This window comes from Panthera pardus, unplaced genomic scaffold (assembly GCF_024362965.1).
Source record: "Panthera pardus isolate Hobbes unplaced genomic scaffold, ASM2436296v1 HiC_scaffold_16, whole genome shotgun sequence".
Lineage (NCBI taxonomy): Eukaryota > Metazoa > Chordata > Mammalia > Carnivora > Felidae > Panthera > Panthera pardus.
In genome coordinates, this window is record NW_026526721.1 from 65611531 (window position 1) to 65639028 (window position 27498).

A 27498-nucleotide genomic window follows, 5' to 3' on the forward strand; every position below is an offset into this window, starting at 1 on the left:
ATTAAATTTATAATACATAGAGATGAATGCAACTACCACCATAATTAGGATGCTAAACTGTTTCAATGTGCAAACAAAACAAAACTGGTATCAAATTATCCCTTTATAGTCACACCCTTCACCCAACTATAACCTCTGGCAACCTCTCATCTGTTATTTATCACTATAAATTTGTCTCTTGAGAATACAATATAAATAGAATCACACAGTGTGTAACCTCTTGAGCTTGGCTTCTTTTATTCAGCATAATGCCCTTGAGATTCAGCCAAGTTGCTGCAAAGTAATAATAGCTTGTTCCTTTTTATTGTTGGGTAGTTTTCCATTATATGGATGCACCACAGTTTGTTTATCCATTCACCTGTTGAAGGATGTTTGGGTTGTTTCTATTTTCTTATTATTACAAATAAAGCTGCTGTAAACATTTGTTTTCGTGTTTTCATTTCTGTAGGATAAAATACCCAGGAGTACTATTCCTGAATTGCACAGTGAGCATATGTTTGATTTTATACAAATCTGCCAAACTTTTTTCCAAAGTAACCACCATTTTACATACCCATCAGCAATGTATGATACATCCAGTTTCTCTGCATCCTTGCTGACACTTGGTATTGTCAGTATATGTGCTTTTGGCTTGTGTGACACATGTAAGCCTTTAAGAGTAAAAACATCATTTGATTATTCAGTCCTGTGTATTTGTATGCACTCTAACTGGACCAAATCCTGGAGGGGATGGAGTATGTTTTAGGCTCCGAATTCTTATCAAGCACCTCCTATGTGCCAGGCCCCTTGGCAGGTGATAGGAAATATTGTATTTGACTTGAGGACCCAATTTATAGTAGAGGAGATGGATAAGTGTATAGGTAAGTATAATTATGAAACCATGTGGTAAGTTATATAGGTATATGTAAAGTGCTATGGGCATTGCTAAGGGAACTGTTCCTTAGAAAGGTGGTTCTGAGATTTTAGCATTGGTAAGAATCACCTGAAGAGCTTGTTAAAATACAGATATGGTCATGATCCCCTAGAGTTTCAGATTCAGTAAGGTCTAGGGTAGGACCCCAAGAATTTCTATTTCTAACAAGTTCCCAGATGATACTGATGCTGCTGGCCCAGGGCCCACATTTTGATGGAGAAGAATTTGTCTTAAAGTATGAATAGGAGTTTGTGAGGTGCAAAATGAGAAGAGTCATGAAACAAGGAAGAACATGAACAAAGATATGGTGATAAAAGTATGTGGTATGCTTGAGAAACAGCTATTACCTTATATAATGAAAGCACAAGTTACTTTAAAAGGAATAACCAAGGGGAAAAAAAAGGTTAGAGAGGGAGGGAGCCAAAACATAAGAAACTCTTAAAAACTGAGAACAAACTGAGGGTTGATGGGGGGTGGGAGGGAGGAGAGGAGGGTGATGGGTATTGAGGAGGGCACCTGTTGGAATGAGTACTGGGTGTTGTATGGAAACCAATTTGAAAATAAACTTCATATTTAAAAAAAAAAGGGATAAGCAGAAATTGTAGATTAGAGCCAAACTACAAAAGATCTTAAATGGTTACCTAAGGAGTTGTATAAGCAGTAGAAGTCTATGTTTGAAAACCAGGTCTGCGTTTGTAAAAAAAAAAAAAAAAAATGCTGGAAAGAGAATAGTAGTTACATTGGAAATGGGCTAGACTAACTAGGGGGCTACTGCAGTAACCCAGATGAAAAGTAGATCAGGGCTACACTTGGGCAATGGAGATGGGCAACAGAGGACAGATTAAGAGACATCTGAGAAGTTAAATATCTGAGATTTGGTGACTAACTGGATGTGTAGGGAGACAAAGGAAAGCAGAATGAGGAATGGATGGAGGGTAGTGCTATTAACTGAGATAGAAACTACACAGAGGTAGAACAATATTAATGGTAAGGTTTGAGTCTGGTTTTTGGTCATGGAATCTGAATTGACTAAAGAATGTCAATCTCACAGTATCAACTGTGAAGTCAGAAAAAGGGATTTTAAAGAGGCAGGGCTTGGGGATATGTTGTAAGAGGGATTAAGACTAGGTCAGGGGTATAGCATAAAAAGTGAATGAAGACTGGAACTCAGGGTGATATCAACATTAAATGGGTAGGTGGAGTGCAGGAGCCAATGGAGGCAGCTGATAGGAAGCAAAAACATTTATGTATGGTAAAGCTAATAAAAGAGAAGATTTCAGAAAGGAGCAACAGAGGAGATGGTTAAGTGTTATATGGATTGAGGCTAAGTAGGATGAAGTCTAAAAAGAGATCAATTAATTTAATGACCTGAGTAAGGGTCATTTCAGTGGAATCAGGGCATGGGTTGAAGAATGAATTGGAGATGAGAAAGTGGAGGTGGCTAGTGAAGACCACTTTTTTTTTTTTTAATGTTTATTTATTTTTGAGAGATAGAGAGACAGAGTGTGAGCAGGTAAGGGGCAGAGAGAGAGGGAGACACGGAATCTGAAGCAGGCTCCAGGCTCTGAGCTGTCAGCACAGAGCCTGACTCTGGGCCTGAACTCGTGAACCGTGAGATCATGACCTGAGCCAAAGTCAAATGCCTAATTGACTGAGCCACCCAGGTGCCCCAAGACCAATTTTTAAGATGGTTGGTGGTAAGAGGATGGTGAGATATGGCCAATACCAATAATCTGTTCTGGAGGACTTCTAAAGTCTCAAGAGTAACACCAACAGTTTCCAGCAATTAGTATTCATTTGTCTACCTGACTTGAAATATGCAAAACACAGAAAACTATTTGATCAACTTCTAATGAATTCACAGGGGATGAATTCCGGTGTTGTAATCACTCTGGTTTCTTCCTCAATAAATTTAGAGGCACATGATTAGTTTAGTCTCATTGTCTTTTGGCTTCTGACCACTCCCTGTGCCCTACTATTAGCAGCAAGAGATTCCACTGTTATTCTAGCTTTTCCCTTTTAATGGATTTAGACAATCCCTTTATGTATTTTGGACTCTCTTCAAAGGTGCTTCTCAAAGTCTTTTTTCCTATTTCATACCTAACCCGACAAACTCTGTGGGCTCCCTGCTTTCCTCTGGGGAGCTTTTTACATTCTTTGAAAGATGTCATTTTCCCTCCACTGTGACTGTCACATTTTTAAGTGCTTGGATTTTTCTTTTTTATTCTCAGTTACTCTTTCCCTATACTTCCAATAAAGTCTCTTAAAATAGTCTCCAATATCCTTCTGACTTTCAAAAGCCTAAATTTCAATTTTCTGCTAGTTAATACTCACATTTTGTCATAGTTTCTTTTTGAACATTGAATAGTTGAGATGCATTTTCTGGGATTATGGATTTAATTGTGTCATGATTAGTCACATTTATTGGCTCACGAGTGGTTACCTCCTAAGATCTACTCCTAGTCACTAGGCAAGAACCAAGCCAGGACATTTTCTCTAAATGTTGCTGGCTTAAAACTTCCTGTGATAGGAAAAATCCGATTTAAAAAAAGTCATTAAAAAGCTCACCTCTACCTTTTGACCTGATTAGGCTTTTTATAATTCATATTTAGTTAAATTTCTGTTTTAAGTTTGTTTGTTTGTTTATTTAGAGAGAAAGAGAGAGAGAGAGGGAGAGCACATGTGTGCACATGTGTATGGGGGGAGGGGAAGAAAGAGAGGGAGAGAGAGAATACCAAGCAGGCTGTGAGCCATCAGCACGGAGCCCCATGCAGGTTCGATCTCATGAATCATGAGATCATGACCTGAACCAAATCAAGAGTTGGATGCTTAGCCAAGTGAGCCACTCAGGAGCCCCTAGTTCAATTTCTAATACTTGGCCTAATTTCTAAGTTTCTAAGTGTTCAGCATTTCTATATTGGTATCATCAGCTTGGTCATCTAGTCTATTACACTGATTCTCAAACATTAGAATTCACTGCAGAATTTTTTTTAAAATGCTGCTGGTGTTCTACCCCTAGATATTTTGATTTAGCTGGTCTAGGGTGAAGCATGGGTATTTTTAAAAGCTCCTGAGAGATTCTAATGTGAACCAACTTTGAGAAATCGCTGGTTTAAGTATATTCCTAATTAAAATAATAAGTTTGAAAATTGTAAAAGGATTTAGGGGTGCTGGGTGGCTCAGTTGGTTAAGCATCCACTTCGGCTCAGGTCATGATTTCATGGTTCGTGAGTTTGAGCCCTGCATCAGGATCAGCACTGGCAGTGCAGAGCCCGCTTGGTATTCTCTCTCTCCCTCTCTCTCTGCCCCTCCCCCAATCATGCTTTCTCTGTCTCTCAGAATAAATACACTTAAAAAAAATGTCAAAGGATTTGAATAAGTATTTTTTCCAAAGAAAATATACAAATGACCAAAACGTACATGAAAAAATGTCCAACATTATTAGCTATCAGGGAAATGCAAACTGAAACCACAATGAATTGAGTAAAATCAAAACCACAAAACCACATTACATCCATTAGGATGGTAACAATAAAAAAGACAGACAATAATAAGTGTTGACAATGATGTGGAGAAATTGAAACCCTCATACACTGCAGGTGAGATTGTAAAAAGATAGAGCCACTTTGTAAAACAGTTCAGCACTTATATAAATACATTATAACCTAACAATTCCACCTCCAGGTGTACATACCCAAGATAAAGGACAACACATGTCCACACAAAAATTGTACATGAATTTTCATAGTAGCATATTATTCATAATGGCTAAAAAAGTGGAAACAATCAAATACCTGCCAACTGATGAATGAAAAAACAAAATATGGAATACCCATTTAATGGAACATTATACAGCCATAAAAATGAATGAAGTATTATCTCCTACTACAACATGGATGCACTTTGTAATCATTATGCTAAGATAATGCTAAGTGAAAGAGGCCACACACCATGGGCCACATGTTGTGTAATTCCAATTATATGTATGGTCCAGATTAGGCAAATCTATAGAGGCAGAAAATAGGGCCTCATGTTATATAATTCCAGTTATATGTATGGCCCAGATTAGGCAAATCTATATAGGCAGAAAAGAGACCAGGAGTTGCTAGAGGCTTGCAAGGAGGAAGGAATGGGGAGAGACTGCTAATGGGTATGAGGTTTCTTTTTTGGGGTAATGAATGATCTGGAATTGGACAGTGGTGATGATTACCCAATCTTGTGAATGAAATAAAAACTACTGAATTATATACTTAAAAATGTGAGTTTCATGGTATGTGAATTATATAGCAAAAGAAAAAGAGAACAAGTATATTCCCATTATTATCTTATATATCTAAGAAATGCTTACCCATAGAGATTTGAGTAAGACTCCCTTTGCCAATAACATTTCTATTGTCCTACTGTTTGCTGTAAGTCTCACACAAAACTAGGTCACCTCCTCCCTTTTCTTCTGAGAATCTAAAGTCAAGAGTAAAGTCTCATAATGTACCAGAATAAAACATCTGGCTTTGGTCATATAAGGAATATAAATAAATTCTAGAGGAGGAAAACTGGAATGGCAGGGTCTTTACTGAATGAGGATAGATCATTCTGCAGCCTGGAAAGGGGAAGGCCAATGGGGATGTGAAAAAACCTACAAAATCATTAAGAGATCTTGAGTAAGGCAAAATGAAATTCTGGAATACTTGAAAGAGAAGATATCAAAGATTCAGATATGCAAATTGGGACATGAAAAATAAAGTAACAAGGTCACAAAACAGGCAGTGATTTAAGAACGATCATTATCTCCTAAGAGATGGTATGGGCAATAAAAAATAGGAAATGGTCCTGTAATAGATTATATGATCAAAATGAGTTATTACTAATAGGAGTTTTTCTTTCTTTGTCTTTAAAATTAAAAAAATATTAATTGTGGCAAAATACAGTAAAATTACATACAATAAAATAACCATAAAAATTATGATCCTAACCATTTTTAAGTGTACAGTTCATTAGTATTAAGCATATTCACATTGTTGTGCAACCAATCTCCAGAACTTTTTCATTTTGCAAAACAGAAACTCTATACCCATTAAACAACAATTAACTGAACATTACCTGAAACTCTGTACCCATTAAACAATAATTCCCCATTTCTCCCTCTCCCCAGTACCTGGCAACCACCATTCTATTTTCCATTTCTTTGAGTCTGATTATGCTAGATACCACATATAAGTGAAGTCATACAGTATTTATCTTTTGTGATTGGCTTATTTCACTTAATATAAAGTCCTCAAGTTTCATCCATGATGTAGCATGTGTCAGAACTTCCTTCCATTTTAAGCCTGAATAATATTCCATTATATGTATATAGTACGTTGTGTTTATCTATTTATCTGTTGATGGACATTTGGTTTGCTTGTTTCTCTTTACCTGAGAGGTGGACCCAATCACTAAGATTGACATCTAGAGGATTAACCTATCTTCTTTTCTTTTTAGGTTTATTTATTCTGAGAGAGACAGAGAGTGAGAGTGAGAGAGAGAGAGAGAGAGAGAGAGAGAGAGAATTACCGTGTGTGCATGCACATGAGTTGGGGAGGGGCACAGAGAAAGAATCCCAAGCAAGCTCCGTGCTGTCAGCACAGAGCCTGACACGGGGCTCAATCTCATGAGCTGTGAGATAATGACCCGAGCTGAAGTCAAGAGGTCTTAAACTTAAGACTTAAATTACTGAGCCACACAGGCACCCTCCCCTTTTTTAAAATATCTATCTTCTCTTAATAAGGTGCTTGGTATTACTATCAGAGACAGAAACACTGTCAGAATTGGGACTCAAATTGTGGTTGAAGAAGTTATGCCAGAGGAGTTTGAATTCAGGAGTCCAGGCCATAAGATTAAGACACATAAGCCAGATGCTGAGAGCATCAAAGTAAAGGCCGTAGTGGTAATTTAGGGATTGAACATACAAGGATGTCTAAAACCAGATCGTTCTGAGGAAGAGTCAATAAAGAAATAAATTGAGAGAGAGAATCAAGCAAGGTCAGAGAGTGCACAAAATAAGCAGAAATCCCAGTGAGTGAGGGATTGGTATCAGAGAGATGCAGGCTAATGTACATGTCTAAGAGTGAGGTCTAGGATTCTGGCAGGCAGTGGGCCACCAGAAAGGAATAGACTCTGAATAGTCACTGGCTGCTCACCCCCCCACCCCCCACCCCTCTGCGCCAGAGCATGCTGACCTGATAAAGAGAAGGGGGAGAATAGAAACAGATAGACCAGGCCCTAGAAATTTATACTAAATTTAGAGGTAACTCCCAATATCCAAAAGGGCATGGCTACTTTGATATCCATCCCTGCTGGTGTCAGTATCTTTAGGGGTTAGATTTGGTGAGGCTGCACGGATATCTATGTAGCAGGGATTCTTGGGGTCTAGAGAGTGTTAATTATGTTCTGAAGGTTGTAGTGGGGCCTGCTATAAAATGAATTTAGTACTAATTTAGAACACTTATTTTCATGTGCCTACGGCCAAAGTATGCCCAGATTCTGGGAGTGGCACTAAACTGATAGTTGGGAGTTAAGGGGGGCTGGTTGCAAAAAGAAGAGTTTAGAGTTTAGAAGACAGTTCTTTGCAATTGTAGGACATTGATCTAATATGAAATTTCTCAAGATGGGAAATAATTTCTCAAGGAGTTACATAAACAATACTACCAGTCTGTTTTTCTTTTCTATTTTTCTTCTTTTAAAGAGTTCAGAGATAGGGCACCTGGGTGGCTCAGTCGGTTAAGCGTACGACTTTGGCTCAGGTCATGATCTCACGGTCTGTGAGTCTGAGCCCCGCGTCGGGCTCTGTGCTAACAGCTCAGAGCCTGGTGCCCATTTCAGATTCTGTGTCTCCCTTTCTCTCTGCCCCTCCCCTGTTCATGCTCTGTCTCTCTCTGTCTCAAAAATAAATAAACGTTAAAAAAAAAATTAAAAAAAAAAAAAAGAGTTCAGAGGAAAATCAATGAAGATAACAATATTTCTGGGGCAAAATATTTAGCATTACAAGTTTAAAATGTAAATTTTATATATGAATTCAATAAGGAATACATTTAAACCTTGCATTGCCACATAATCATCTATTTTGTGGAAAACAATAAAAATGATACACTTTTCCAATATGTGTCCATTAAAACCAAAAGGTTAAGTTTTACTTCTTCCTTTATTGACAACTTTGGATGCATTTTTAGGTTTTGGTTCCCAAAGGGCATTTGTCGGGGCACCTGGGTGGCTCAGTTGGTTAAGCGTCCAACTTTGTCTCAGGTCATGATCTCATGATTTGTGAGACTGAGCCCTGCATCAGGCTCTTTACTGTCAACACAGAGCCTGCTTCGGATCCTCTGTCCCCACCTCTCTCTGCCCCACACCCTCTTGCCTGCACTCGCTTTCTCACACTCTCTCTCTTGCTCTGTCTGTCAAAAATAAATAAACACCAAAGGACATTTTTCACAAATCTTGAAGCTGCATCTCGGTCCAGCTTGCCAGCCTTCCTCTTCTCTGTTATTTTCTTGACTCTGTTCATGTACAGTCTAGGTACAGATGTGTAGGAAAAAACATGTTTCTATAAAATTATATTCACAGATAAGCTTCTCTAATTTGCCAGTTCTTCTGTGCTGAGGCATGTTTTCTAGCAAACAAAATACACTAATAAATCTAACAGGGCAGAAAGGCAGTGGGGGACAGCTGCAGCCACAGCATCCAGGAGTGACAATGATTAATTCCTACATCTGCTCAGTCAGATAGAAACAAAGGTCAGTGTGCATAGATTAGCATCCTGAGCCTCACCTCCTCCCAACACACACACACACACACACACACACACACACACACACACACACACGAAAGAATAGCATCTTTCACCACTGAAATGGTAGAATTCAAAATGCCTGAAAAACATTTACCATCTGACACCCCCCCCTTCCCCAAAAGCAAGCTTTTTAGTGGGATGGAGATGGAATAAGGCATAGAATAGGATAAAAAACTGATTAATATCATGATACTTTCTAATCTTGTTAGCACCCAAATTATGTGAAATTTTGATGCTCAGCTACATTTATGAAAGCAAAAGAAACCAGAACACTTAATAAGTCTTGGTGCAATAATTTGGGCAAAGTAAGAAAGGCTAATATGGTGAAGCAGTTGAACACAGGTGGACATTTGATATTATGTAAAGAAGATATTTGGGAGCTGACACCATCCTCATGTTCAACAATCCTCTGAATATATGACCACTACCTATTCATGATTCTTATAATTGTAGATCCCTGACAGGTTGAACATTTTTGTTTTTGTTTAATAATCTTGGGCTAGGAAAGGTATTTTTAAGTGTACAAATTATAAATATTTAGCTCAGTTATCACAAAGGATATATCTATGTAACTATCACCAGCATAAGAAAGAAAACATTACATCAAGGGATGCAGAAGGGCATTATATCATAATCAAGGGGTCTATAGACCAAGAAGACCTAACAATTGTAAACATTTATGTGCCAAATGTGAAAGCACCCATATATATAAATCAATTAATCACAAACATAAAGAAACTCAACGAAAGTAATACCATAATAGTAGGAGACTTCAACACCCCACTCACAACAATGGACAGATCATCTAATCAAAAAATCAACAAGGAAACAATGGCTTTGAATGACACACTGGACCATTCAGAACATTTCATCCTAAAGCAGCAGAACATACATTCTTCTCCAGTGCACATGGAACGTTCTCCAGAATAGACCATATATTGGGACAGAAATCAGCCCTAAGTAATTACATAAAGATTGATATCATACCGTGCATATTCTCAGACCACAACATTATGAAACTTGAAATCAACCATAAGAAAAAATTTGGAAAGGTAACAAATACTTGGAGACTGAAGAACACCCTACTAAGGAATGAATGGGCTACGAAGCAGTTAAAGAGGAAATTAAAAAGTATATGGAAGTCAGTAAAGATGATAGCACCACAACCCAAAACCTCTGGGACGCAGCAAAGGCAGTCATAAGAGGAAAGTATATAGCAATCCAGGCCTTCCTAAAGGAGGAAGAAAGATCTCAGATACACAACCTAACCTTACACCTTAAGGAGCTGGAAAAAGAACAGCAAATAAAACCCCAAACCAGCAGAAGACAGGAAATAATAAAGATAAGAGCAGAAATTAATGCTATTGAAACAAACAAACAAAAACAACAGTAGAACAGATCAATGAAACCAGAAGCTGGTTCTTTGAAAGAATTAACAAAATTCATAAACCACTAGCCAGTCTGATCAAGAAGAAAAAGAAAAGGACCCAAATAAGTAAAATCAAGAATGAAAGAGGAGAGATCACAACCAACACAACAGAAATAAAAACAATAATAACAGAATATTACGAGCAATTATATGCCAATAAAATGGGCAATCTGGAAGAAATGGACAAATTCCTAGAAACATATACACTACCAAAACTGAAACAGGAAGAAATAAAAAATCTGAACAGACCCATAACCAGTAAGGAAATCGAATTAGTAATCAAAAACCTGTCAAAATACAAGAGTCCAGGGCCAGATGGCTTTCCAGGGGAATTCTAGCAAACATTTAAGGAAGAGTTAACACCTATTCTCTTGACACTGTTCCAAAAAATAGAAATGGAAGTAAAACTTCCAAATTCTTTCTATGAAGCCAGCATTACCTTGATTCCAAAACCAGAGACCCCACTAAAAAGGAGAACTATAGACCAATTTCCCTGATGAACATGGATGCAAAAATCCTCAACAAGATATTAGCCAACTAGATCCAACAATACATTAAAAAAATTATTCACCATAACCAAGTGGGATTTATACCTGGGATGCAGGGCTGGCTGAATATCTGCAAAACAATTAACGTGATTCATCACATCAATAAAAGAAAGGACAAGAACCATATGATCCTCTCACTAGACGCAGAGAAAGCATTTGACAAAATACAGCATCATAAAAACCCTCAAGAAAGTAGGGACAGAAGGAGCATACCTCGACATCATAAAAGCCATATATGAACGACCCAACACTAATATCATCCTCAATGGGGAAAAACTGAGAGCTTTCCCCCTAAGGTCAGGAACAAGACAGGGATGTGCACTCCCGCCACTGTTATTCAACACAGTATTGAAAGTCTTAGCCTCTGCAATCAGACAACACAAAGAAATAAAAGGCATCCAAATCGGCCAGGAGGAGGTCAAATTTTCACTCTTCGCAGATGACATGATACTCCATATGGAAAATCCAAAAGATTCCACCAAAAAGCTGCCAGAACTGATTCATGAATTCAGAAAAGTTGCAGGATATAAAATCAATGCACAGATATTGATTGCTTTCCTATACACCAACAATGAAGCGACAGAAAGAGAAATCAATTTACAGTTGCACCAAAAACCACAAAATACCTAGGAATAAATCTAACCAAAGAGGTGAAAAATCTATACACTGAAAACTATAGAAAGGTTATGAAAGAAACTGAAGAAGACTCAAAGAAATGGAAAAAGATTCCATGCTCCTGGATAGGAAGAACAAATATTGTTAAAATGTCAATACTACCCAAAGCAATCTACATATTCAATGCAATCCCTATCAAAGTAACACCAGCATTCTTCACAGAGCTAGAACAAATAATCCTAAAATTTGTATGGAACCAGAAAAGACCCCGAATAGCCAAAGCAATCTTGAAAAAGAAAGCCAAAGCAATCTTGAAAAAGAAAACCAAAGCAGGAGGCATTACAATCCCAGACTTCAAGCTATACTACAAAGCTGTAATCATCAAGACAGTATGGTACTGGTACAAGAACAGACACTCAGATCAATGGAATATAACAGAGAACCCAGAAATGGACCCACAAATGTATGGCCAACTAATCTTTGACAAAGCAGGAAAGAATATCCAATGGAATAAAGACAGTCTCTTCAGCAAGTGGTGCTGGGAAAACTGGACAGCGACATGCAGAAGAATGAACCTGGACCACTTTCTTACACCATACACAAAAATAAACTCAAAATGGATGAAAGACCTCAATGTAAGACAGGAAGCCATCAAAATCCTCGAGGAGAAAGCAGGCAAAAACCTCTTTGATCTTGCCCGCAGCAATTTCTTACTCAACACGTCTCCAGAGGCAAGGAAAACAAAAGCAAAAATGAACTACTGGGACCTCATCAAAATAAAAAGCTTCTGCACAGTGAAGGAAACAATCAGCAAAACTAAAAGGCAACCAACAGAATGGGAGAAGATATTTGCAAATGACATATCAAATAAAGGGCTAGTATCCAAAATTTATAAAGAACTTATCAAACTCAACACCCAAAAAACAAATAATCCAGTGAAGAAATGGGCAAAAGACATGAATAGACACTTTTCCAAAGAAGACATCCAGATGGCCAACCGACACATGAAAAAATGCTCAACATCACTCATCATCAGGGAAATACAAATCAAAACCACAATGAGATACCACCTCACACCTGTCAGAATGGCTAACATTAACAACTCAGGCAACAAGTTGCAGAGGATGCAGAGAAAGAGGATCTCTTTTGCATTGTGGTGGCAATGCAAGCTGGTGCAGCCACTCTGGAAAACAGTATGGAGGTTCCTCAAAAAACTAAAAATAGAACTACCTTACGACCCAGCAATTGCACTACTAGGCATTTATCCACAGGATACAGGTGTGCTGTTTTGAAGGGATACATGCACCCCATGTTTACAGCAGCACTATCAACAATAGCTAAAGTATGGAAAGAGCCCAAATGTCCATCGATGGATGAGTGGATAAAGAAGATGTGGTATACATATATATATATATGTATACATATGTGTATATATATATATATGTATACATATGTGTATATATATATATATACACATATATATGTATATACATACATATATATATGTATATATACACATATATACATATTGTGTGTGTATATATATATATATATATATATACACAATGGAGTATTACTCGACAATCAAAAAGAATGAAATCTGGCCATTTGCAACTACATGGATGGAACTGGAGGGTATTATGGTAAGTGAAATTAGTCAGTCAGAGAAAGACAAAAATCATATGACTTCACTCATATGAGGACTTTAAGAGACAAAACAGATGAACATAAGGGAAGGGAAACAGAAATAATATAAAAACAGGGAGGGGGACAAAACAGAAGAGACTCATAAATATGGAAAACAAATTGAGGGTTACTGGAGGGGTTGTGAGAGGGGGGATGGGCTAAATGGGTAAGGGGAATTAAGGAATCTACTCCTGAAATAATTGTTTCACTATATGCTAACTAATTTGGATGTAAATTTTAAAAAATAAAAAATTAAATTAAAAAGAAAGAAAGAAAACATTACACCATCTCAAAATCTCCACTCACAATTATTATTCTTTTTCCCTAAAGGCAAACCACTATCTTGACTTTCAACCCTATACTTTAGTTATGCCTGGTTTTGAATTTTATAGAAGATGATCCACATAGCACATGCTCCTTTGTGGATGGCTTTTAAATTTGATGTTTGTGAGATTCTTCTAGAACTTGTCATTTTCATTCCTGTATAGTATTCCATTGCAAGAATATCCCAAGACTTATTCATTCTTTCTACTACTGAAAGACATTTGGGGTGATTACAAATAATATTACTGTGAATATTCTTTATACAACTCTTGGTACAAATGTGCTTACAATTCTCCTGGGTATAATTTAGAAGTGGATTTGTTGGCTCATAAGATATGTGTTGTTAATTTTAAAAGATAAGTCAAATTATTTTCCAGAGTGGTTGTACAAATTTGTACCAATGAGAATTTTATAGCTTCATATCCTTAACATTTTAAATTTAAATTTTAAACCATTTATTGTAAATCTCATAGTTTTAATTTGCTTTTTCTCAGCCCTAAGCAACCACTCATCTACTTTCTGTCTCTATAGATTTATCTATTATGGACATTTCATATTTGGAACTATACAATTTATAGTCTTTTGTGATTGTCTTCTTTCACTTAACATAATGGTTTCAAAGTTGGTCCATGTTGTAGTATGAATCAGGGTTTCCTTTTTTTTTTTTATTGTTGAATAACATTTCATTACATGGATATAGCGTTTCATTAATCCATTCATCAGTTGAGGGACATTTGGATTGTTTCTGCTTTTGGCCTATTATGAATGCTACTGTGAACATCCATGTACAAGTTTTTGTGTGAACATATGTTTTCATTTTCTTGAGTATGTACTTAAGCATCTAATTCCTTGCTCATATTGTAATTCTGCATTTAACATTGGGAGGAACTGCCAAATTATTTTCTGTATCAGTTGCACCATTTTACATTCCCACCAGCAGTACATGAGGTTCCAATTTCTCCACTTCCTTGCAAACAGTTGTTTTTCCTCTGCCTTTTAAAATTCTAGCCATGTTAGGGGGGCATTAAGTGATATCTCATTGTGGTTTTGATTTGCATTTCTCTCATGGCTAATGATGTCAAACATCTTTTTATGTGCCTATTCACCATTTATAGATCTTCTTTGGAGAAAACACTATTCAAATTCTTTGCTCATTTTAAAACTGGTTATTTGTCTTTGTATTATTGACTTGTAAGCGTTCTTTATATATTGTAGATACAAGTCCCTTATAAGAACTATGATTTGAAAATATTTTCTCCCATTCTGTGCGTTATTTTAGTTTTCTTAATTGTGTTTTGAAGCACATAATTTTTTTTTATTTTTATTTATTTATTTATTTTTTAATATATGAAATTTACTGTCAAATTGGTTTCCATACAACACCCAGGAAGCACATAATTTTTAATTTCGATGACATTGAATGTATTTTTCTTTTGCTGCTTGTGTTTTTGGCACCATTTACTGATGTCTTCTTGATAAAAAGAAATTTTTATTTTATATTTTCACTATTAGCAATAGTGCCATAAAGTCTTTTTTTTTAATTTTTTAAATGTTTATTTATTTTTGAGAGAAAGAGAGAGAGCGTGCAGGAGTAGGGGAGGGACAGAGAGAGACAGGGAGACACAGAATCTGAAGCTGGCTCCAGGCTCTGAGCTGTCAGCACAGAGCCCAATGCAGGGCTCGAACTCATGAACCATGAGATCATGACCTGAGGCAAAGTCAGATGCTTAATCAACTGACCCACCCGGGTGCCCCAGTGCCATAAAAAAATCTTAAGCAACTGACCTTTGCATTTACAGTAAACCTATCCATTCTCACCACAATGTCCATGATATAAAAGTGAGAATTTTTTCTAGAAACTATTAAAAAATAGTGCTGTCTCTGTTGATAAACTGGCATGTATCTTCCTTTCATATATTTCATTTTTTTAGGAAACTCAAAGATAATTTTTAAAACTTTTATTGAAGAAAAATAAACATAAAGTGTATATAAGTATAAAATTCAGTGTATTTTTGAAAACGGACACACCTGTGTAACCAGCATCAGGTTAAGAAATGAGCACTACCAGTGTTCCAGAAGGCTTCCTCCTGCTCCCTTCTCATCATCTTCCTCAACCTCCAGGGTAACTATGATCTGGACTTCTAATATCATAGATTAAATTTGTATCGTTTTGTACTTCATATAAGTAGAACCATGAAGAGTCTAATCTTTGTGCCTGGTTTCTTTTGCTTGACATTATTTCTCTGAGTCATCTGTATTGTTGCATGTAGTTATAGATTATTTATTCTTATGGTTGGATAGTGGGCAATCATTAAATATACCATGATGTGTTTAGACATTAAACTATTGATGGGCAGTTGAGGAGTTTCTAGTTTGGGCCTATCAGAAATAGTTCTGTCCAGAAAATTCTAGTACATGTATTTCAGTGAATATATGTATGCAATTTTTGCTAGAATTGCTGTGACTTAGTGTATGAATATGTTGTTTAGTAGATTCTGTTTTTTGAAATGATTATTACATTGTATACTCCCACAACAATGCATGAGAATTCTAGATGTTCCCCATCCTTCCCAACACTTGGTTTTGTCTTTTTTTTTTTTTTTTAATTGTAGACATTCTAGTGACTATGCAGTATTATCTCACTGTGGCTTTACTTTGCATTTCCCTGATGACCAATGAAGTTGAACACTTGTTCACTTGTTTATTGGCTATCTGGATATATTTTTTAATAAAGTGGCTGTTCATACCTTTTGCTCATTAAAAACAATTGTATTCTCTGTGCCTTTCCTATCTGTTTGTAGTCCTTTATTCTGGATAAAAATCCTTTGATGGCATATGCATTGTAAATATATTCTCCGTTCTACGGCTTGCTTTTTCCTCTCTTGGTGATGTTTTTTAATGAACAGAAGATATTCTTAACATTTACATAGAACAATTTAACAATCTTTCCTTTTATGAATACTGCTTTTGTATTCTATTTAAGACATTTTTCCGTCCGAAGTTTATGAAGATATTCTCTTATATTATTTTTCTGAAGTTCATTGTTTGACTTTTGCATTTTGATCTATAGTCCACCAGCAGATGATTTTACTGAGGTGAGATTCAAGTTGCATTTTCCCCCCCATATGGACAGCCAACTGACTCAGCACCATTTATTAAACGTTTCCATACACACTTGGCCCTTTCTGGATTCTCTCTATTCTGCTCCGTTGGGTCTGTCTTACCCCAAAAGCATACTTAGCATGTATTAATCACTAGCTTTTTAATAAATCTTAATATCCCAAAGTGGAAATCCTCTCACCTTGTCCATTTTTTTTTCCAGACTATTTTTGGCCCTTTGAATCTCCATGTATATTTGAGAATCAGCTTACTGAGTTTCACCAGAAAAGGAAAAAGTTGGATATTTATTGCAATTATAATGAATCCATATATCAATCTGGGGAGAAATTATATCTACACAATATTGAGTCTTCTATTCTATAAGCATTATATATCTTTTATTTATTTAGAACTTCTTTAACTTCTCTCAAAAATGTATTATTACTTTATATGTAAAGATACTGCATATCTTTTCCTAGTGTGTTAATAGAGTTCAATCAGAGAATAGAATCAGTAGGTGATATGTCACAGGCAATTGGCTTATGCCATTTTGAGGGCTACTTAAGCTGTCTTAAACTCCACTTCTAGCTATTTCTGTTCTTGAATTAAAGTACCCAAGGAACAGGACTTTATTTAAGGGAGTGCTACAGGCACCTTTTCAAATGTCTATTCTCAGTAAAAGGTCTATTCTCACTAAAACAGCCAGTTTTCCTGTTAAAAGTAAGTCAGGTCATATCATGTCATTCCTCAGTTCTAAATCCCACAATGGCTCCCTGTAACACTTGGGAGTAATGCCCAAGTCATTACATTGACCTACAAAACCTTACATGAGTTGGCCCCTGTTACCTCTCAGACCTCATCTTTTCCTACTCTTTGCTTCATTTACTCAGCTCTAGCCACAATGGCCTCCTTGCTTTTCCCTGAACACTAGGTATGCTCCATCCTCATGACCTTTGCATATTCTTTTCCCTCTGCATGGAATGGTCTTCACCTCATGCCTTGCTTCTTATGCCTTTCAAATTCATACTCAAATGTTACCTTCTCAGTGAGTCCTTCCCTGACCAAACTCTAAAATAGCAGCTACCACCCTGATATTCCCCATTCACTTTCCCTGTTTTACTTTTCTTTCCTGCACTTGTCATGAACATTCCATATATTTGACAGTTCACTTTACTATTTTGTTTATTGCCTGCTCACTTTTGTAGCAAAGCAAGGTCTACAAGGGAAGGGATTTTTTGGCTACTTGAGAAGCTTTCTAAAAATACAGCACTCTGTCGCCAATAGGGCATCAAAAGCAGACAGATTTTAATGGTATGAGAAGACAAAAAGGATAGTTTAGAATGAAACCCCACAACAAGAAGCAATGGGAAACTGAGGCTCTGGATGTAATTCCTTGGGCTTCTGTGGGAAACAACCACCATGAAAGAGAAAAGGACGATGGAAAGCAATTGCTTACTTGTGACATAATTTTATGTAGAATTGCTACCGTATTAAAGTTAAAGGATGGAAACTTAGAATCCATCTTCTAAGAACTTACCTTTATTGTCATAGTCTATATTCTAGCCCATTTAATTTGATCATTCAGGAAACACGGAGTATAGTCCAGGCACAATGGAGATACAGAGATGAATAAGATGTGGTCTTAAACTCAAGGAGCTCATTATCTGCTAAGAAAGATAGTGCTCTTCTTCCAATCCAGGAAGCTGTGATGGGTCAATAATGTGTTTAACTCCACAATAGGTGCACAAAGCAGGAGTGTGTCAACTTCATCTAGGGGTCATAGTGATTTAGGACTGACTACAGGATGGACAAACAGCGTCAGAGGGCTGTGTAGAAAATAATCTTACCCATTAACCCTGTTCCTCCCTCATTAACTTCTGCTGAATCACCCCTATTTCATCTTCCAGCCCGTACCTAATAAAATCGCATCTCTGTTTATAATCCTAGATCTTGCCACCTTATTTCTGTTCCTCACCTCTTTTTCAGCACCATTCTTGCATGCCAGTGGCTTTTGATTTCATGATATACCATTTACTTTTGGCTCTATGCTCAATTTTTGGAAGTGATGGCAGATACCTTTTTTCCTCCCCAACCATGAACCTTAGCTTTCTTTTTGGATAAGTTCTTGCAATATCTACTCCTGTCTCTGCCTCACTTCACTCCTTGGCCCTGCAAACCTCTCCCCAAATCAGCTATACGGGTGGCATTTATTCTAGGCCTGACTGGCTCTTCCTTCTTGGCCAGTAACCATCAAACTAAGGATTGTAGAGAAGATACCAGAAATCTTTGTAGGGCACAGTATCAGTGCAAATTTTCTCATAGCCAACAAGATCAGTATTGTTTTCCTTTCTTCCCTGTCACCTTCCCTTCAGCTCCAATTACTCAAGCCACAAAGAGGGCAGACTTGAAACAATCAATATGAAAAGAGCATAACTATGCCTGCAGCAAGGCATTCTTTTTTTGAAAAGCTATTTTAAAAAAAGTCCCAGGATGTATTTTTTGGACTTGTTCATGTTTTTCCACCTAGGTAATACATTTGAAGCTCCCAGGAACACTTAAATTACATTTTACACAGAATCCTGAGCACAGTAGGTATTCAGCTCAGCAAATATTTACTGAAGTAACATCTCCACCCAGACAAAGACCAGGACTGTTATGACTCACTATAAAAGTGGGGAATCCCCCAGATTCCGATTCCTCTCCTTTCATGGCAGCCTCCTATGTGTTCAAGCTTCCATATGGGCTCTGCATCATCCTCACAGGAGTTGGGGGCATGGGAACCAGCACAAACGCAACATGAAGCTCTGACTAGTGCTTTTGCCATGAATAATGAAGTACTCTGTCTCTGAGCCTCTTATGTCTTTTGCTAGCATCTATAAGATAGTAACAGGTTAACTTGTTAACCTCCAAGTAGAGCAAAAGCTCATCCCTACACAATTCTTATTCTTCACACTTCTTGATTTCCCAGGAAATAAAATGCAAGATATTCAGGATTATTGGGCAAATGACACTTTCAATTCTGAGAAATAACAACTAGTATCTATACTCCTTATCACAAGTGACAGTGAGATAAGCTCTTGGAATAAAAGTCCTTTAATTGAACAAGTTTAGCTTCACACAGAATTTCTGACATTGTCCTTATTTTCTGCATTACATAAGAGGCATGAGGAGATCCTCTGGACCTGAAATATCTACTTTGCTCCAAGTTAAGTGATTCTGGTTCTTATTGAACTACAGGAGGAATCTAGAAAAAAAAGAATGTATTCTCTCATAATAGTCATTCATATCTAGCACGGTTATCATATGGGTTTTAGGTCACCTAGCAGAGCCCTTTGAAGGACACCAGATATGGTGTACTTTTTTCCTTCGTGAGAACCTTCTCAGAAAAAATAAGAATGTTTGTAGACTACATTTTGAAATAGCTGTATCAAATACAACTGCCATGTAATAAACTGTACATAATTAAGGTACAGGATTTGGTAAGTTTTGATATATGTATATATCAGTGAAATACTTACCACAATCCAGGTAATGAACATATCCATCACCCCCCAAAGTTTCTACATGTCCCTTTGTAGTTCCTCCTTCCTGCTCTTCTGTGCCACCTCCCACCCATCTGCAGGTAACCACTCATCTGATTTCTGTCACCACAGATTAATTAACAACAGCTCGGTTTAATTTTCTAGAATTTTTTATAATTCAATTATATGGTATGCAACTTTTTTTTTTTGCCTGGCTTCTTTTCCTCAGCATAATTATTTTGAGATACATCCATGCTGTCCCAAGTATCAATAATTCGTTCTTTTTTTTTTTTTTAATTTTTTTAACGTTTATTTATTTTTGAGACAGAGAGAGACAGAGCATGAACGGGGGAGGGTCTGAGAGAGAGGGAGACACAGAAACTGAAACAGGCTCCAGGCTCTGAGCTGTCAGCACAGAGCCCGACGCGGGGCTCGAACTCACGGACCGCGAGATCATGACCTGAGCCGAAGTCGGAGGCTTAACCGACTGAGCCACCCAGGTGCCCCTCTTTTTTTTTTTTTTTTTTTACTGGATAAAAACATTTTATGAACTGAGCAATTACTTGACCTACTCAGTTTTTAAAAATTGTAGCCATTGTAATAAGTGTGCAGTGGCATTTAATTGTGGTTTAAATTTGCTTTTCCCTAATGACTAAATGGTGTTGACAATCTCTTTTCATATGCTTATTTGCCATTCATGTGTACTCTTTTTTGAAGTGTCTCTTCAAATTTTTCACTCATTTGAAAAACTGGATTATTGTTTTCTTATTATTGAGTTCTCAGTAACCTGGATATAAATTCTTTATTAGATACATGATTTGCAAATATTTTCTTCCAGTCTGTCTCTTTCTTTCATTTTCTTAAGATTTTCTTTAGAAGAGGTTTTAAATTTTTATTGTCCAATTTATCAATGTTTTCTTTTATGGTTTATGCTCTTAGTGTTATATCTATAAAATCTTTGCTTATTCCAAAGTCACAACATTTTTCTTACATTTTCTTAGACAAGTTTTACAGTTTTAGGTTTGATAGATCTATGATCCATTTTGAGTTAATTTCTGAATGTGGTGCAAGATATAGATCAAAGTTCATTTTTGCATGTGGATATCCAATTGTGCCAGGGCCATTTTTTGAAAAGATTGTCCCTTCTCTACTGACTTGCTTTTGTACCTTTGTTGAAAAGCTGTTTCCCTTATATATGTAGGTTATTTCTGAATGCTATTCTGTTTTATTGATATATATGTCTATTTCTATCTAGTACCAAACTACCTTCATTACTATAGATTTATAATAAGTCTTAAAATCAGGTGTCCTCCAACTTTATTCTTTTTTTTATTCTTTTTTTTCTTTCCAAGATTTTATTTAAATTTAAATTAGTTAACATATACTGTAATATTGGTTTCAGGAGTAGAATTTATTCTATTTCATAAAGTTGTTTTGGCTATTCTATGTCCTCCATATTTCTGCATTAATTTTAGAACTAGCTTGTCAATTTATACAAAAAAAAAATGCCAGCTAGGGTTGTGACTGTAATTGGGCTTAGTCTATAGATCAATTAAGAGAGAATTAACAATATTGAATCTTTCAACCCATGAACATGGTATTTCTCCATTTATTTAGGATTTAATTTCTCTCAGCAGTTTTATAGTTTTCAGCATGTAAGTATTTCACATTATTTGTTAGATTAGCAATGTTTTGTAGTTTTCAGTATACAAGTATTACACATTGTTAGATTTATCCCTAAATATTTCTTATTTTTGGTGCTATTACAAACGGCATTGCATTTATTTTCACTTTTCAATTGTCTGGTTTTAGTATTTAGAAATAGAGTTGATTTTTATACCTTGATCTTGTAAACTGCAACCTTGCTACACTCATTTATTAGTTCTAGTAGTTCTTTAAAGAATAGATTCTATTGAATTTTTTACATACACAATCAGGTAACTTCTATTTATTTTTCTTATCTTAATTGCACTGGCTAAAATCTCCATTGTTGAACAAAAGTTGTGAGAGTGGACATCTAGCTTTGTTTCTGATCTTAATGGGAAAACAATCAGTCTTTTACCATTAAAAAATGGTGTTAGCTATAGGTTTTTCATAGATGTACTTTGTTAGGTTGAAGTTCTCTTTTATTCCTGGTTTGTTGAGACTTTATCAGGAAAGAATGTTAAATCTTTTTCAAAATGCCTTTTCTCTGTCTAGAAAGATGATCATTGTTTTATGTTGGTCAATATGGTGAATTTTATTGATTGATCTTTGGATGTTAAATCAACCTTGTATATTCGAGATAAATCTCACTTTGTCATGATGTATTATCCTTTTGATATTTCATTGGACTCAATTTGCCAAAATTTTGTTTAGAATTTTGGATCTATGGTCATGAGGAGTATTAACTTATAGGGCTTTTTTCCTCTAATGTCTTTATTAGGTTTTGATATCAGGGTAATGCTGTCCTCATAGAATGAGTTGGGAATGGTCCATTATTTTCAGTATTTCAGAAGATTTTCTGTAAAGCTGATAACATTTCTTCAACAATATAGGCACAGATTAGCTGGGTGCGTCTGGCTCAGGATCTCTCACAAGGATGCAGTCACTGGGCCAGCCATTGCTGCAGTCCTCCAAGGTTCAAGTTGGGTAAAATAAGCTTACAAGCTTATTGCTATTAGCAGGCCTCAGAAGATTTGTTTTCAAGTTTATTAACATGGCTGTTAGTGAGCCTCAGTCATTGCTGGCTTCAGACTAGAAATATCAGTGCCTTGCCATGTGGGCCTCTCCATAGGGCAGCTCACACAACAAGGCAGGTGGCCTCCCTCAGAGTGAGCAAGTGAAAGGGTGAGCGAGATCCAAGAAGGAAGCCACAGTCTTTTGGTAACCTTATCCTAAAAGTGATATCACATTAATAAGCGCATCAGTAAGTCCAGCCCATATTCAGTGAGAGGGGATTTCATAAGAGTGTGACTATCAGGAAGCAGAAATCATTGCAGAACATGTTAGAGACTCCCTACAATAGTTGTTCTCACCATTACATTATCTTCCTAACCTTAGGTGATGTCACCTCTACCTTCCTTATTTGGGTAATTATATCTTCTTTTTTTCCCTCTGATCATTTGAATTAGCGGTTTGGTCAATTTTACTGCTTTCCATAAAGAGTTTTGGTTTCATGTTGTTTTCTGATTTGTTTTCTATTTCATCAATTTCCACTTTCATTTTTATTATTTCCTTTCTTCTACTTATAATAGGTTTCATTTGCTCTTTTTTGGTGTTTCATAAAGTAGATCTTTCTTCTTTTCCAATATGGAGTTTAGTGCTATAATTTTCCCATAAGTATTGCTTTAATGGCATCCAACAAATGTTGGTATGTTGGTATTTACATTTGCACTCAGTTGAAAATACTTTCTAGTTTCTCTTTTGATTTCTTCTTTGACCATGAGTTACTTTAAAGTGCTCTATTTAGTTCCCAAATATTTCAAAATTTTCTAGAGTTCTTTCTGTTATGGATTTCTAATTCAATTCTATTGTAGTCAGAGAACATACTCTGTATGAACTGAATCCTTTTAAATTTAATAAGACTTTTTCTATGGCCTAGAATATGATCTATCTTGGTAAATGTACCATGTGTACTTGAAAAGAATGTGTATTCTGCTGCTGTTGGATGTAGGATTATATAAATGTCAATTAGGTCAAGTTGGTTGATAGTGTTGTCCAAGTCTTCTATATCTTTACTGATTTTCTCTTGTAGACTACATTTTAAAATTTTACCAAAAATGTAATATCTGCAACTGAACTTGACCATTACCATTATATTTATTAAGATATTTTAAAAATATTTTTCTTCCTCTGGCACTACACACATACACACAATCACAAATTTAGAGGCCACAAAACTGAAATGAAATGAAGCATCTAACTGTGATGCTGTACCTTTGAACACATTTTATTATTGAAGAAAGCACTTTGAAACTGGGTTATTTTATCTTTCCTTGTCTGAGCTTGTAAGCTACTTAATTGCAAAATGTGTTTTTATTCACAGTGCCTCTTAATATTTTATTCTTTATGCCAAGTCATGCTCCCACTGCAAACAAGACAGCAGCAAAATCTTTAATGGAATGAAAGAAATATATGTGTTTCTACTATAACACTGTTTACAAGTGTTCCTATTTTAACAGGATATATAAATGCTTTAAAAACCTTGCATTCTACAAAAATGTGCATAAAAATAATGGATTATGGGAAAAATTGTATGGGGTCATAGCAGTTGAAACATATTTAACTTTGCAACCAAAATACTAATAAAAATAATAATTATCCAATTAAAATACTAGTTACTCAGCAAATGTCCATTACCATTTGTACCAGGATTACAGTTGATTTTTGCAACCTGAAATCTACAAGATGCAGGTACTTGAGGGCATTCATCTCCAATAGGTAACATTGTCATCTAAATTAAAAATCTGTTCTGGATCTTTGCTTTCTTCAACAATCAATTATTTTTAAACACATAGGAAATATCTCTCTACTTCTCCATCTACTCCTCCAATTTTATCAGATAGCTTCATAACATAGGAAGTACACCAGTTCTTGAAGCCATTAAACTAGTTTCTTCGCTTAAGTCTTCCTTCTTTAATTGTAGGAAGGCTTGCCCCTATATACTTTAAACCTTTAATGCGTTGGGGGAAAATGACATATGAACCAATGATATTATTTTCTAATTTGCCAATTGGTTACTAATTTGCACTGTAGAAATATGTTGCAGCTGAAAAGACTGTACTCTGTAATTCTCTAACTTTGAAATGCATGATTTTCCCAGACATTCTCCTGGCAGCAGCTACTATTGGGATTTATATATCTGTCTTCCCAGGATCACTGAAAATATATTTTCTGAGCACTACAATGTTCAGAGTCTATCCTGAATGATGGACACAGTGGTGAGCATGACAAAGTCCCTGTATTCATAGACTGTATATTCTGGTGGGGGATACAGACAATAAACAGGCAAATCAATAAATACAGTAATATCAGAGAGTTATACTTGCTATGAAGAAAATAAAACAGGGTGATAATATATGGAATAAGACATTGGGGCTGGATGGCCATTCTGTAGACAGACCACTTTGAATAGAATGATCAGGGAAGAGGTGGTATTTGATTGCCTGGGTGGCTCAGTCGTTTAAGCATCTGACTTCGGCTCGGGTCATGAAATCATGGTTCATGGGTTTGAGCCCAACATTGGGCTCTGTGCTGACAGCTTGGAGCCTGTTTCAGTCTTTGTGTCTCCCTCTCTCTCTGCCCCTTCCCTGCTTGCACTCTTTCTCTCTTTCAAAAATGAATAAACACTAAAAATTTTCTAAAAAAATATAGAGAGAGGTGTCATTTGAGCCAAGGACTATAAGATGAGAAGGAACTAGTCACAGGAAGATCTGGAGAAAACTGTCAGGCAGCGGGGATATAAAGAAACAGTAAGTGAAAGGCCTTGAGAAGGGAGTAAGTTTAGTGTATTTGAGGAACAGAATGAAAAGTGTCGAGGGCAGCATTAGGGGCATACTCAGGTCACAGGGCCACTAGTCACTGCCATACTCTGGTTGACGCAGCAGGTCAAGTCACTGTTGTTTAACAATTCCATGTCCTCCATGCCTCAAATGGCGAATGGTGCCCCAAAATGCCTGCTAGACAAATCCAACTGACTGACCCTCAGCTGAGAGCCAAACACAAGCAATGGAGCGCATTTGATCACCACAAAGTGTCACACTGGAGTGGTGCCAAACAAGTTTGACCTCTCTGAGAGAGCTGTTGAAATCTGATGTGGGCTCCATCCAGAATTCAGCTGTGGGCCACGGAGAGAGAGCTGGAAAGGGCTTCTCAGGTGGCAGCCTGAGACAGTGGGGGCAGGACGAGAATAAAGAGTAATGATGTGGGAGAGATGGAGTGGGCCCCGAGGGAAGGATCGAATAGCAGTGAAGGCAGAATTTTGCAAGTCCCTTCAAAAACAGTCTTCATTTGGTTTTCTTTTGCCAGCCTTGGGAGTCCTGGACACTTACTCTGACGAGCCAGTGACTTTCTACCAGCCGGAACTATCTAACAGAACAGCCAGGCTTCACTATTTTTTCAGAAACCTTATCCCACTTAGGCTGTTTTCAACTTTAGTTTGCCATATACAAAATAACTAATTTTATCAGAAGGATCATAATTTCCTTTATGAGGAGAGACTCTTCATTCTCCTCTTTGGATATCCTTGTCATAGTTGCCACAATACTGGACTAGATCTTTCTCTTCAAGAGGAAATTATACTGCAAGGCCAGGACGATTTCAGGGGAACTTTTCAGATAGCTTAATGCCACAGTAGGAGATAAACTTTGCTGATACCACCTAGCAGCTCACAATGCCAAAATGATACCGACCCTCTGGGTTTCACGATTCAGGCTATGGGGGATGAGAAACTAGGTATGGGGCTGCTTACCTGTTATTCCTGCAGCGAATTGTGAAGCCAAGAAAGAAGACTATCAAAAGAAGTCCACAGCTGAGAAAGGTCCAAACAACACCCAAGAGAACAGGAGATAATGAGGAAATGGTCTTACTGCTATAATGGGAAGAGGTCTGAGAACAGAATAAAGAGAAGGTGTTAGGAATGAAGGCTCTTTTACAGACCAAACACAAACTGTCCCATCATCCCCAAAGCCAGGAAATACATGTCCTGCATAAGCATTTCCTCCTTCTGTTCCACCTCCCCCTCCTCCTCCTCCTCCTCATCACCACTACCACTGCACCACCACCACTAACAACAACAACAACAACAACAACAACAACATGTATATCGAACAGCCCTGATACCTCATGGCTGCTCACTTACAATTGTCCTGCAGAGATCATGAAGAGGACTCCGATCCAGCTCCTGGCCAGGAAAACTGTCACACAATTCGGAGCAGTTTATTTCAGGCTCCATGACATCACATGCCCCTTTTGGTGTGTGCTTATTCACAGTCTTGGTTATCTGCTGGTGGGTAACCAGCAGATCTTAGACTAAAACACAAAAACAATTCAAATCTTTTCTTCAGAGGCACCATTTTGGAGCTGGCTCTTGGCTCAGAATCTGGGATGAAAACAACCCATTCAGGTGGAAGTAAAAGGCTATTTCACTAGGCTCGTTCATCAGACACCTTCCAGGCTCTCTTTGTGCCCTGATGCCAGTGCATACCATGTGAGGCAAGAGTGGGCATCTTGGTAACCATTAGATTACACAAAGTGATGATTCTGGCTTGCCACCAGATGGCAGTCACTGCTCCAAGTACTCTCACACAGGTCCAGAAGGAAAGGAAGCCAATTAAACCTGTTAACAAACAAATATTTATGTATTACATATATAAAAACAAATATATAATACAAATTATAAATATATTATATGTAAATATATATAAATGGTTTATTATAGAAGTTTAAGAATATTATTTTATACATTTTAATTATACAGTTATATTTTTATTTTATATAGGCATTTTATCATGTATAACAAAGGTTTAGTATATATTTAAATAAATATATTTTTAAGCTTC

The 27498-nt window shown here is 36.7% G+C and overlaps 1 protein-coding gene across 4 annotated transcripts in view; it reads right to left on the reverse strand.

Moving 5' to 3' along the window:
- The window catches only part of GPR156 (G protein-coupled receptor 156), a 123782-nt gene that overhangs the window by 41016 nt on the left and 55268 nt on the right, over positions 1 to 27498 (reverse strand). For all 4 annotated transcript variants that reach the window (XM_019448481.2, XM_019448482.2, XM_019448480.2 and 1 more), the window contains 2 exons: positions 26799 to 27275; positions 26409 to 26545 (listed from right to left, as the gene is read on the reverse strand). In XM_019448481.2, the coding sequence (XP_019304026.2) occupies positions 26409 to 26545; positions 26799 to 26891 (230 nt within the window). In that variant the 5' untranslated portion in view covers positions 26892 to 27275. The remainder of the gene's footprint in view (positions 1 to 26408; positions 26546 to 26798; positions 27276 to 27498) is intronic.